The following is a 13,844-nucleotide window of genomic DNA, read 5'->3' as shown; positions in this document are numbered from 1 at the left end:
CTGGCCTCTGTGTCAATCTCCTCTTTCTCCCTCTTTTCATCTACTTCACCCCCCATCTCTCTGTCCATTTCTTTCTCCTCCCTCCTAGTCCCTGTCCACCTCCTCCTTCTCCCTCTCTCTGTCGATCTCCTCCTCCCCTCTTCCATTTCCACCTGTTTCCTACATCTCCCACTCCTCCTCTTTCCCCCTGTCCATTTCCTCCATGCCTCCCTCTGACCATCTCCTACTCCCCTCTCTCTCTCTGTTCATCCCCTCCTGCACCCTCATCCTTTTACACCTGCTGACTACCCCTCTCCTACTTACCTCCTACACCCCCCCCCCCCCATGTTTCTCTGTCCATCTCCTCCTCCACTCTCTCTATAAATCACTTCCTCCCCCTCTATCTGTCCACCCCGTCCTCTCCCTCTCTCTGTACATCACCTCTCCCCTTAGTCCACTCTCTCCTCCCCTCTCTCTATCCATTTCCTCCTGCCCCTGTATCTGTACCTCCCCTTCTCCCATTCTCTGTGTCCATTCTCTACTCCCCCTCACTCTGTCATCTCCTTTCTCCTCTCTCTGCTGTAGTGTTAAAAAATACCATGCTTAGAAAACTGTGCATCAAAACAAGTGTATGGCAAAAAAGATGATCTAAATGAGGAAAATGTCAGTGGGTGCAAGGAGTGTTGCAGTGCTGATGTCTGTTGTACTGTGTCAGAGGAAGTTCCAGTGTATAAAATTAGTGTCATTAAACAAGTGGATAATGATGCCTGGGTTGTGGAGCTAGTTGTGGATGGAAAGAAAATTCCTTTTGAGTTGGATACAGGTGCACATGACACTTGTATGAGGTATCAGGAATGGTGCAAATATTTCCTCGATGATAAGTTGTGCAAAGTCAATACAAAAATTATTCAGTATGATAACAAACATGTGAGGCATTCTGTATATTTGATTAATATTATTGTTGGAGTTTTGCAAAGTAGCAAGCTATTCGTTGCCTCTGTATGTTGTAGAATCGTCAGCTAGCTCCACTGTACTGGAGAGAAACTGGCTAAGATCCATTCCGCTTAACTGGGACAATATTGTCAAAATAAACCAAGTTAAATAATTAGAAGCTTTCCACCCAGAGATAGAGTCTGTAGAAAAACTTGTGAAGGCATAACCTGACATTTTCACAATAAAGCCAGGGACCTTAAAAGGTGCCAGAGACACCCTAGTGCAAAAAGAAGGGGCTCATGCCATTACCCTTCATTCCAGGTCAGTTCCCTTAGCTCACCAACTTCTTGCAGAAAATAAAATGCAGAATATGGCTGAGGGAAAAACCTCATCAGGTAGCCAGATAAGGAGTTAGCCTAAGCCAGATGGGCTACACCCATTGTGCCACCATTCAGCATGCTAAAACTAAACACCTAACTTCAGAATTTGTGGGGATTATAAGGTAACTGTGAACCTAAACCCTGTCATTCCTAAATATCCCTCAAGAAAGGCAGAAGAGATTTTTGCTAAGCTAGAAGGAAGTAAGAAATTCAAACTTGACTTATGCAGTACCTATCTACAATTAGAAACAGATGAGCCATCATGTTCTGCAAACCACGGTTACTTCTTGAATGTTGTATAAGTTTACTAGACTTGCTTTTGGAATTGGTTCTATCTCAGCTACATGGCAAGCAAAAATGGATAAGATTCATGTTGATCTTGGAAAAACATATTGTTACCCTGATGATACTATCATCACAGGCTTCTCCCTATCAGAACGTTTGTTCCATTTAGTTGTGTTAATGGAAAGGTACAAGAACACAGGACTAACTGTGAATATTGAGAATAGTAAGAGTTTTAAAAATGAGGTGGAATATTGTGGCCACATTATTGATAAGAATGGATTGAATACTAGTGATAGGAAAGTGGAAGCTGTGCAAAAACCCCAAAGCCGACAACTGAAACTCAGATGTTGTTGTTTTATGGTATGATGGACTATTAATGAATATTTTTACCAAACTTTTCTAGAACTCTAAGTCCTCTGTACTCATGTATCAGCAAAGCAAAGTTTGAATGGAATGCTAAATGTGACAAAGCATTTAAAGAAGCTAAATGTTTGTTGCTGTCACACAAAGTTTTGCATCATTATGAGCCATCATTGCCACCAGTTTTAGCTTGTGATGCTGCTGTGTCAGGCATGGGTGCATATCTTTCTCATGTATTTCCTGATGGAACTGAAAGACCTCTAATGTTTGCTAAGTCCACCAGGAACAAAGCAGAACAAAATTATTGTATCTTGGATAAGGAAGCTAGAGCCATTGTATGGAATGTAAAAAAGTATGGCCTGTACCTAACCTCTTAGGTTACTGTGATAACAGATCATAAAATACTCATCTATAATTTCAACCCCACAACTTCAATGGCTTCCATTTGTGATAGGAGAGGCAAAAACATGCTGAACTTTCATCTCAGTATGGTTATGACATTAAATATTGTAAAACGGATGAAAATTGTAACATGACTCTTTATCAAGATTGTTGTTACTTGGACAGATTGAACCTGATGATCATGCTATATGTGTAAATTTTCTCATGCTTGATAGTGCCTCTGTTACAGCTAAGGAAATTTCCAAAGAGACAGTTAAAGATAAAATACTAACTGTTGCGTTGAACTATGTCGAAAGTAACCAATGACCAAATAAAGTGCAAGACATTCTTAAAGAGTATTCAGTGGACTGCAATGATCATAGCTGTATTGTTAGAGGGGAAGAATTGTAATTCACAGTAGTTTAAGACCTCATATTTTAAAAGAAATACACTTAGGCCACTTGGGAATCACAAAAATGAAGTCTGTAGCTCAAAGTTTCATATGGCAATCTGGACTGAATGAAGAAATACGACAAATGACAACTGTTTGCAATGGATGTCGTAGAGTCAGTAGGACTTCAGCCAAGGCCCCTTACTACCCATGGGAATGGCATAGAGAGCCATAGGAGAGGTTTCATATTTATTCTGTGGAGTTTTGTAAGACCATGTATCTAATCATAGTGGATGGCCACAGCAAGTGGCCAGAAGTTATCAAGATGCTCTCTACCAATACTTCTGCTCTAGGAGATGCATTAATCCCTTTCTTTGTTCAATTTGGCCAGCTTAAGGTGATTCTGCCAGACAATGGGCCCCAACTGGTTAATAAAACTTTGCATCATTTTGTGCGAAAAATAAAATTAGGCATTTAGCCGATTCATCTTATGGTTCCAAATTAAATGGTCAAGCTGAATGATATGTCCAAACTTTTAAGCATGCACCTAAAGCTAGTATGTTTGATGAAACATCCGACATTGATAAATTGAATATATGGTTACTCACATATCAGAATGCAGAACACACATTCACAGGCCAAAGCACTGCCATGCTTATGTTTGGGAAGGATATAAGGACTCAATTAAGCCTGACCAAATCATGTGACATTCAGCCAAAGATCAGACCCAAGTTAATACCTGAGAAGAGTTGTACATTCAGTGTTGGAGATTTTTTATGTATGAGGAATGGTGTATGGGGAAAGGGTATAGTTTTGAAAAGAGGAAGAAATGGTATGCACATTGTAAAATATCTTAATGGTAATATTCATAGGACACCTGTGGACTAATTTTTGTCATCCATTTCTAGTGATAAGAGTGCAACTATTGAAACTAATGCAGTGCCAATACTTGATGATGATGTAGCTGATTTCATCTCTTGTTCTGAAACCAACAACATTCCAGAGAGTCAACCATAACCATTACCACTCCAATGTTACACCATAGCTCAAGGATTATTACAAAACCAGAGAGACTTAATCTTATGTTGTCCTTGTCTTAAAAGGGGGAGTTGTTGTACCTGCTAGTTAAGCTGGCAATGGTACTCTAGTTTATGTTGCTTTCCTATGTTCTTTGCCATGATATTATCATCTGTGTTGTAGTTTTTTGTGTGTGTACAAGCATGTAGTTAGCAAAATAAAGTGTGTGGTTTTTATACCCTTGTACGAAGGTATTACTAAGCAATTCAGTGCAGAACCTAAAAGCTACTATGCTCAATTTTCTAGAGAGTTTCTGTATCTGTCGACTTCACCATGAGCAGTACCTGTAAAACAGTGACCCCAAAACCACAAAAGGAAACAGTAAATTCAGGCAAAGCCTGGAGTGATATGGTGGCTTCACATTATGAGGCTGGACAAAACTGGAGAAAGAACAACTTTCACACTTGCAAGAAGAGCTAGAGAGACAGATTAGGGACCTAAAAATGCAAAACTCATCACATATTGATTGTAATTTTCATCAACAAGCAGTCTTTATGGCAGGTGAAGGAACTGCGGTGTGTAACATGGCTCCCAATCCTACGGCGAGAACACAACTGGCAAAGGTCCTACCAGAGAACCCTAAACTACTGGTTGCAATGTTAGAGTTAACATTTACGCAGAAATATGTCATGAACAACTATATAAAGTTTGCACTGGCAGTTAATAGCCTGGATGCTTGAGTGATGGAAATGGTGGAAGACATAATTTTGAAGACACAGTTGATATTGACACTAGTAGGACATAGTGGTCCAGTGCATGGGTAAGTCTTTAAACGACAGATCCAGCAGGTCCTACAATTTGAACATATTATTATGGAGGGGGCAGTAATGTCAGAAACGACACTTTGTCACGTGATTCATGCAGCTGCCGCTGTCAGTGAAAATGGCAGCTGTCACTTATCAGGACGGACAACATTAGTTTTGTACTGTCACTTGCTGACAAGGTGCACATGATAGTGGGGCAGACAAGCACCTCAGCAATATCAAAGACAGCCAACATCTGCAACACAGTAGAAGCCACAGCTATATAGCAGGAGCTAAGAAGTCCATTGATGAGCGTCTCTGCAGTCTAAAATTATAGTTGAATACATTACAATTTTGCACAGAGCATAACTTAATCATAGCCAACACTTGGTTCAAGAATCATAAAAGAAGGTTGTATACCTGGAAGAATCCTGGAGATACTAGTAGGTATCAGATAGATTATATAATGGTAAGACAGAGATTTAGGAACCAGGTTTTAAATTGTAAGACATTTCCTGGGGCAGATGTGGATTCTGACCACAATCTATTGGTTATGAACTGCAGATTGAAACTGAAGAAACTGCAAAAAGGTGGGAATTTAAGGAGATGGGACCTGGATAAACTGAAAGAACCAGAGGTTGTAGAGAGTTTCAGGGAGAGCATAAGGGAACAATTGACAGGAATGGGGGAAAGAAATACAGTAGAAGAAGAATGGGTAGCTCTGAGGGATGAAGTAGTGAAGGCAGCAGAGGATCAAGTAGGTAAAAAGACGAGGGCTAATAGAAATCCTTGGGTAACAGAAGAAATATTGAATTTAATTGATGAAAGGAGAAAATACAAAAATGCAGTAAATGAAGCAGGCAAAAAGGAATACAGACGTCTCAAAAATGATATCGACAGGAAGTGCAAAATGGCTAAGCAGGGATGGCTAGAGGACAAATGTAAGGATGTAGAGGCTTGTCTCACTAGGGGTAAGATAGATACTGCCTACAGGAAAATTAAAGAGACCTTTGGAGAGAAGAGAACCACTTCTATGAATATCAAGAGCTCAGATGGCAACCCAGTTCTAAGCAAAGAAGGGAAGGCAGAAAGGTGGAAGGAGTATATAGAGGGTTTATACAAGGGCGATGTACTTGAGGACAATATTATGGAAATGGAAGAGGATGTAGATGAAGATGAAATGGGAGATAAGATACTGCGTGAAGAGTTTGACAGAGCACTGAAAGACCTGAGTCGAAACAAGGCCCCGGGAGTAGACAACATTCCATTTGAACTACTGATGGCCTCGGGAGAGCCAGTCCTGACAAAACTCTACCATCTGGTGAGCACGATGTATGAGACAGGCGAAATACCCTCAGACTTCAAGAAGAATATAATAATTCCAATCCCAAAGAAAGCAGGTGTTGACAGATGTGAAAATTACCGAACTATCAGTTTAATAAGTCACAGCTGCAAAATACTAACGCGAATTCTTTACAGACGAATGGAAAAACTGGTAGAAGCCGACCTCGGGGAAGATCAGTTTGGATTCCGTAGAAATGTTGGAACACGTGAGGCAATACTGACCTTACGACTTATCTTAGAAGAAAGATTAAGGAAAGGCAAACCTACGTTTCTAGCATTTGTAGACTTAGAGAAAGCTTTTGACAATGTTAACTGGAATACTCTCTTTCAAATTCTGAAGGTGGCAGGGGTAAAATACAGGGAACGAAAGGCTATTTACAGTTTGTACAGAAACCAGATGGCAGTTATAAGAGTCGAGGGGCATGAAAGGGAAGCAGTGGTTGGGAAAGGAGTAAGACAGGGTTGTAGCCTCTCCCCGATGTTATTCAATCTGTATATTGAGCAAGCAGTAAAGGAAACAAAAGAAAAATTCGGAGTAGGTATTAAAATTCATGGAGAGGAAGTAAAAACTTTGAGGTTCGCCGATGACATTGTAATTCTGTCAGAGACAGCAAAGGACTTGGAAGAGCAGTTGAATGGAATGGACAGTGTCTTGAAAGGAGGATATAAGATGAATATCAACAAAAGCAAAACGAGGATAATGGAATGTAGTCAAATTAAGTCGGGTGATGCTGAGGGAATTAGATTAGGAAATGAGACACTTAAAGTAGTAAAGGAGTTTTGCTATTTAGGGAGTAAAATAACCGATGATGGTCGAAGTAGAGAGGATATAAAATGTAGACTGGCAATGGCAAGGAAAGCGTTTCTCAAGAAGAGGAATTTGTTAACATCGAGTATAGATTTAAGTGTCAGGAAGTCGTTTCTGAAAGTATTTGTATGGAGTGTAGCCATGTATGGAAGTGAAACATGGACGATAACTAGTTTGGACAAGAAGAGAATAGAAGCTTTCGAAATGTGGTGCTACAGAAGAATGCTGAAGATAAGGTGGGTAGATCACATAACTAATGAGGAGGTATTGAATAGGATTGGGGAGAAGAGAAGTTTGTGGCACAACTTGACTAGAAGAAGGGATCGGTTGGTAGGACATGTTTTGAGGCATCAAGGGATCACAAATTTAGCATTGGAGGGCAGTGTGGAGGGTAAAAATCGTAGAGGCAGACCAAGAGATGAATACACTAAGCAGATTCAGAAGGATGTAGGTTGCAGTAGATACTGGGAGATGAAGAAGCTTGCACAGGATAGAGTAGCATGGAGAGCTGCATCAAACCAGTCTCAGGACTGAAGACCACAACAACAACAACAACATTACAAAAACATTGATCGGCACTGGAGTTCAACAAACAAGACAATGTGGGATAGCTGGTGAAATATGTTGGTACCACAAAAGTTTTGGTGTGCAGGGCACAAGATGAACAGGGAATTTCCCTGTGAATCCCCAAATGGCCCCAGTGGCCTGCAGCAAGCACAGCAGGCTCTGTGGCTTCACAAAGAGTGCCCAAATAACTACAAAGGTATGGCTGTTATGTCCACAGACACTGATGGTAGAGTGATAGAAGACAGAGAGGGTGTGGTGCCCAAGATCACCCCAGTTATTCTGCCCACTTATATTATCATGCTACTTGTATGTGACAGGCAGAAAGGCAAACTGGTGTTAGCCAGTCATCTCAGCCTTGGACATTAGTGCACTTCCATTTCATTGAAACTGCAAAGAGGTGGTGGGTTCAACTCTTTACCTAATGCCCGTTAACGACTTGCCCATCATGACTTATGGTGAGCAGGAGGTGACGGTGGACATATCTTTCAGCAAAGTGTTTGAATGGATGTTTGTACTGGTTGATGTGCATGAGCCTACTCTAGGTGCAGATTTCAACCACTACCACAGACTGGGGTTACAGCTGAGCACAACACAAGTTAGGTGGAAGAGTAAGATGATAACAGGCATGATAGTCAGAAGTGCAAGCAAAGCAGTTGCTTTACCTGTTGAATCCGTTAAACCTGAAATGAGGCAAGAGGTTCCAAGTAGAGGGTAAGAAGATATTGCATACCATGTAGTCATCAAGACTACTGCAGGCCAACTGGTCTCCCAATGACTGAGAAATCTAGCACCCAACCAGTTTGTGGAAGCAAAAGCAGAATTTGGCAACACACTGCCAACAGGAATTGTACAAAGATTGGATAACCCATGCACATCACCACTACACACAGACAGGGACAAAGATGGCACATGGAGGACCTGTGGGGATTATCAGGCTCTGAATGCACAAACAGTACCTGATCACTATCTTATACCTAACTTCCGAGTTTTTACAAATGTCTTAGTAGGGGCTACAGTCTTCAGTGTGGTGGACTGCAAAATGCCATACAATCATATTCCTGTCACAGAAGAGGGTATCACCATTCAGACTCTTTGAATATCTCTGCATGTCATTTGGATTGACCTAGTAGAGATCTGCAGTAGTAGTGCTCAGGGGCCTGGATTTCTGCTGTGTATATTTGGATGTTAAAAAATTTCTCTTTATTAAACAGAATAAGAGAAAATTGTTAACATTGACTATAGATTTAAGTGTTAGGAAATCTTTTCTGAAAGGAGGATATACGATGAACATCAGCAAAAGCAAAATGATGATAATGGAATGTAGTCACATTAAATCAGGTGATTCTGAGGGAATTAGATATGGAATTGGGCCACTTAAAGTAGTAGATGAGTTTTGCTATTTTGGGAGCAAAATAACTGGTGATGGTCAAAGTAGAGAGGATATAAAATGTAGACTGGCAATGGCAAGAAAAGCATTTCTGAAAAAGAAAAATTTGTTAACATCAAGTATTTAAGTGTCAGGAAGTCATTAATGAAAGTATTTGTATGGAGTGTAGCCATGTATGGAAGTGAAACATGGACGATAAACAGTTTCGACAAGAAGAGAATAGAGGCCATGGAAATCTGGTGCTACAGAAGAATGCTGAAGATTAGATGGGTAGATCACATAACTAATGAGAAGGTATTGAATAGAATTAGGGAGAAGAGAAATTTGTGGCACAACTTGACTAGGAGAAGGGCTCGCTTGGTAGGACTTATTCTGAGGCATCAAGGGATCACCAATTTAGTATTGGAGGGCAGCGTGGAGGGTAAAAACCGTAAAGGGAGACCAAGAGATGAATACACTAAACAGATTCAGAAGGATGTAGGTTTCAGTAGGTACTGGGAGATGATGAAGCTTGCATAAGATAGACTAGCATAGAGAGCTGCAACAAACCAGTCTTTGAACTGAACACCACAAGATATCAGGATTACATTTTAGTATTTCCATGGACTGCTCAGTTATGTGAAGATCACCTCAAAGCAGTATCTGACAGTATAAAGAAATTTGGGTTTGTGGTAAATGAAGTACAGTGTGTTTTCCACAAAACCCAAGTGACATTTCTTGGTCACATGGTATTGGCATCTGGTACCTGCCTCGCCAAGGAGAAGGTGGAGGCCTTAAGAAAGATTCCTCAGCTGACTGTCTATGAGCAGTTACAAAGTCTCAGGATTGTCAACTTTTATAGACACCAGCAAACCTGACTTAATGGAGGTGCAGGTACCACTGATGGACCCACTAGCAGATAACAACATTATGGCCAAACAGCCCCTACCATAAACACCCACCACACAGAAAGCCTTCAAAAGGGTAAGAGATGGTTTACAAGAAGCTGTACTGTCATCTCACTCAGTTCATAATGCTCCTTTGGTGATTGTCATAGGTGCCAGCCAATTGGGTATTAGTGCAGCACCTCATAAAAACATGAATGGCAGCTGGAAGCCTTTAGCATATTTCTCGCTAAAGCTATCAGAAGCCCAGACTAAGTGAATTGTGTACTATCAGGAAATACTGGCCATTTATGAAGCCATGTTACACTTTTCTCCTTATTTCAAAGCTCAGCCATTTACAATCTACGCCAGTCACTTTATAAGGCTAGAAAGAAGGTTGCTCTCATTGACAATTGCACCAGCTGTAAATTATCATACAATTTACTACTGGTATATGGATCACTAGAAGGGTAGAGAGTGTAGTAGCTGATTTTTTTTTTATCAAGAATCGGTACAATTTCTCCCATGATGTATTATGACCAATTGAGAGTGGAGCAAGCTACAGAAGAGCATGACCAATTGAAAGTGGAGCAAGCCACAGAAGAGCAGCTACAACAGTTGTTGCAAAGCAATCCAACATCCCTTAAGCTCAAGTAAGTGGAGTTACTGGGCATAAGTACGCACCATGGTATGACGTGTCCAATACTGTGCCTAGGCCATTTGTGACTCAGTCAGTGTGGAAGTCACTTTTTGTCAGCATCCAAAACCTTATGCATCTCAGTGAGAACACCACTGTGGAGCTGATGATATACAAATTTTTATGTCCCAGTATGAAGAAAGATTGTTGTATGTGATGAAGGCATGTTGGACAGATATACACATTGGGCAGAAGCAGATCCTATCAGGGATATATCAATGGAGATGACAGCAGGGGTATTCCTGAATACATGGATTTCCTACTTTGGATGTTCTGAAATATATACAGCTGTATGTGTGTGGATGGATATGTGTGTGTGTGTGCGAGTGTATACCCGTCCTTTTTTCCCCCTAAGGTAAGTCTTTCCGCTCCCGGGACTGGAATGACTCCTTACCCTCTCCCTTAAAACCCACATCCTTTCGTCTTTCTCACTCCTTCCCTCTTTCCTGATGAGGCAACAGTTTGTTGCGAAAGCTTGAATTTTGTGTGTATGTTTGTGTTCGTTTGTGTCTGTCGACCTGCCAGCACTTTCATTTGGTAAGTCTCATCATCTTTGTTTATATATATATATATATATATATATATATATATATATATATATATATATATATATATATATATATATATATACCTAAAAACAAAGATGATGTGACTTACCAAATGAAAGTGCTGGCAGGTCGACAGACACACAAACGAACACAAACACACACACAAAATTCAAGCTTTCGCAACAAACTGTTGCCTCATCAGGAAAGAGGGAAGGAGAGGGAAAGACGAAAGGATGTGGGTTTTAAGGGAGAGGGTAAGGAGTCATTCCAGTCCCAGGAGCGGAAAGACTTACCTTATGGGGAAAAAAAGGACGGGTATACACTCGCACACACACACATATCCATCCACACAGATACCAGATAAATTGAAATAAGAACACCGTGAATCCATTGTCCCAGGAAGGGGAAACTTTATTGACACATTCCTGGGGTCAGATACATCACATGATCACACTGAGAGAACCACAGGCACATAGACACAGGCAACAGAGCATGCACAATGTCGGCACTAGTACAGTGTATATCCACCTTTCGCAGCAATGCAGGCTGCTATTCTCCCATGGAGACGATCGTAGAGATGCTGGATGTAGTCCTGTGGAACGGCTTGCCATGCCATTTCCACCTGGCGCCTCAGTTGGACCAGCGTTCGTGCTGGACGTGCAGACCGCGTGAGACGACGCTTCATCCAGTCCCAAACATGCTCAATGGGGGACAGATCCGGAGATCTTGCTGGCCAGGGTAGTTGACTTACACCTTCTAGAGCACGTTGGGTGGCACGGGATACATGCGGACGTGCATTGTCCTGTTGGAACAGCAAGTTCCCTTGCCGGTCTAGGAATGGTAGAACGATGGGTTCGATGACGGTTTGGATGTACCGTGCACTATTCAGTGTCCCCTCGACGATCACCAGTGGTGTACGGCCAGTGTAGGAGATCGCTCCCCACACCATGATGCCGGGTGTTGGCCCTGTGTGCCTCGGTCGTATGCAGTCCTGATTGTGGCGCTCACCTGCACGGCGCCAAACACGCATACGACCATCATTGGCACCAAGGCAAAAGTGACTCTCATCGCTGAAGACGACACGTCTCCATTCGTCCCTCCATTCACGCCTGTCGCGACACCACTGGAGACGGGCTGCACGATGTTGGGGCGTGAGCGGAAGACGGCCTAACGGTGTGCGGGACCGTAGCCCAGCTTCATGGAGACGGTTGCGAATGGTCCTCGCCGATACCCCAGGAGCAACAGTGTCCCTAATTTGCTGGGAAGTGGCGGTGCGGTCCCTTACGGCACTGCGTAGGATCCTACGGTTTGGCGTGCATCCGTGCGTCGCTGCGGTCCGGTCCCAGGTCGACGGGCACGTGCACCTTCCACCGACCACTGGCGATAACATCGATGTACTGTGGAGACCTCACGCCCCACGTGTTGAGCAATTCGGCGGTACGTCCACCCGGCCTCCCGCATGCCCACTATACGCCCTCGCTCAAAGTCCGTCAACTGCACATACGGTTCACATCCATGCTGTCGCGGCATGCTACCAGTGTTAAAGACTGTGATGGAGCTTCGTATGCCACGGCAAACTGGCTCACACTGACGGCGGCGGTGCACAAATGCTGTGCAGCTAGCGCCATTCGACGGCCAACACCGCGGTTCCTGGTGTGTCCGCTGTGCTGTGCGTGTGATCATTGCTTGTACAGCCCTCTCGCAGTGTCCAGAGCAAGTATGGTGGGTCTGACACACCGGTGTCAATGTGTTCTTTTTTCCATTTCCAGGAGTATATATATATATATAATAGAAGGAAACATTCCACGTAGGAGAAATATACCTAAAAACAAAGATGATGTGACTTACCAAATGAAAGTGCTGGCAGGTCGACAGACACACAAACTAACACAAACATACACACAAAATTCAAGCTTTCGCAACAAACTGTTGCCTCATCAGGAAAGAGGGAAGGAGAGGGAAAGACGAAAGGATGTGGGTTTTAAGGGAGAGGGTAAGGAGTCATTCCAGTCCCGGGAGCGGAAAGACTTACCTTAGGGGGAAAAAGGGACGGGTATACACTCGCACACACACACATATCCATCCATACATATACAGACACAAGCAGACATATTTAAAGACCTTTTGAAGGTGGAAAGTTTAACATGAGGTTGGAATGAAAAAGAAAGATAGAAATATATGGGGGGAGATGAAGGTGAACTAGAAAGCAATTGGAGATCTGGTATGGAAAAAGGCGAAAAAGTGTTGGTTAAGTTGATCCTGTGGTGAACTTGGGTTGGTAGACAGCGATGTGCAAAAAGGTTAGGTGGTTGTGTTGCCGCTAAATCACGTTAAAGGACGGAGAAATTCGGGAAAATTTCGAGAAAATTTCGAAAAAACGTATTAAAGGAGTGGTGTTGTGGTGAAAGATTACGAAAATGGGGCTAACAATTGTAGAAATAATGACGTTAAAACCTGTGGGGAGCGGCTAAAATGATCAGTGATGTGCGAAAAACGGAAGTGGAAATAAAGTTAAAGTTATTAGAACTAGCCGAAATGGTTGTTAAATACGTGAAAGCAGCTGTTATTGAACTAGAAACGGTGGATTTTATAGCAGCGGTAGTGTTGAAAGCAGAAAATAAAATTTTTTGGTTATGGTTGAGAAGTGGGTTACGTATTGTTGAGCATATATAGGCGGGATAAAATTGTATAGTAGATTACGGTAAAAGGGGAAGGTGAATACAAAGTGAAACTACTGGTAAAAACAGAAAGAGAAAATAAAGAGAAAAAAGAGAAATAAGACGACAGGAAAGATTTCGAAATGCAAAGGCGACAATAACAAACGTAATTGTTGGGTTCAAATTAATGATATGGTTATAATAGAAGGAAACATTCCACGAAGGAAAAGTCTGGTCTTTAAATATGTCTGCTTGTGTCTGTATATGTGTGGATGGATATGTGTGTGTGTGCGAGTGTATACCCGTCCTTTTTTCCCCCTAAGGTAAGTCTTTCCGCTCCCGGGACTGGAATGACTCCTTACCCTCTCCCTTAAAACCCACATCCTTTCGTCTTTCCCTCTCCTTCCCTCTTTCCTGATGAGGCAACGGTTTGTTGCGAAAGCT

General features: G+C 42.2%; 1 protein-coding gene across 1 annotated transcript; it reads left to right on the top strand.

Annotated features, from left to right (window-relative positions):
* The first annotated feature begins 2,983 nt into the window (after positions 1-2,983).
* LOC126092901 (uncharacterized) lies at positions 2,984-3,726 on the top strand. Its single transcript, XM_049908631.1, has 3 exons — positions 2,984-3,136; positions 3,250-3,568; positions 3,650-3,726. Exons 1-3 carry the CDS (start codon positions 2,984-2,986, stop codon positions 3,724-3,726), a joined length of 549 nt encoding a protein of 182 aa, XP_049764588.1.
* Positions 3,727-13,844: the final 10,118 nt, after the last annotated feature.

The sequence above is a fragment of the Schistocerca cancellata genome, chromosome 7, assembly GCF_023864275.1.
Source record: "Schistocerca cancellata isolate TAMUIC-IGC-003103 chromosome 7, iqSchCanc2.1, whole genome shotgun sequence".
In the NCBI taxonomy this organism is placed as follows: Eukaryota; Metazoa; Arthropoda; class Insecta; order Orthoptera; family Acrididae; genus Schistocerca; species Schistocerca cancellata.
This window is presented reverse-complemented; position numbering and strand designations above follow the sequence as displayed.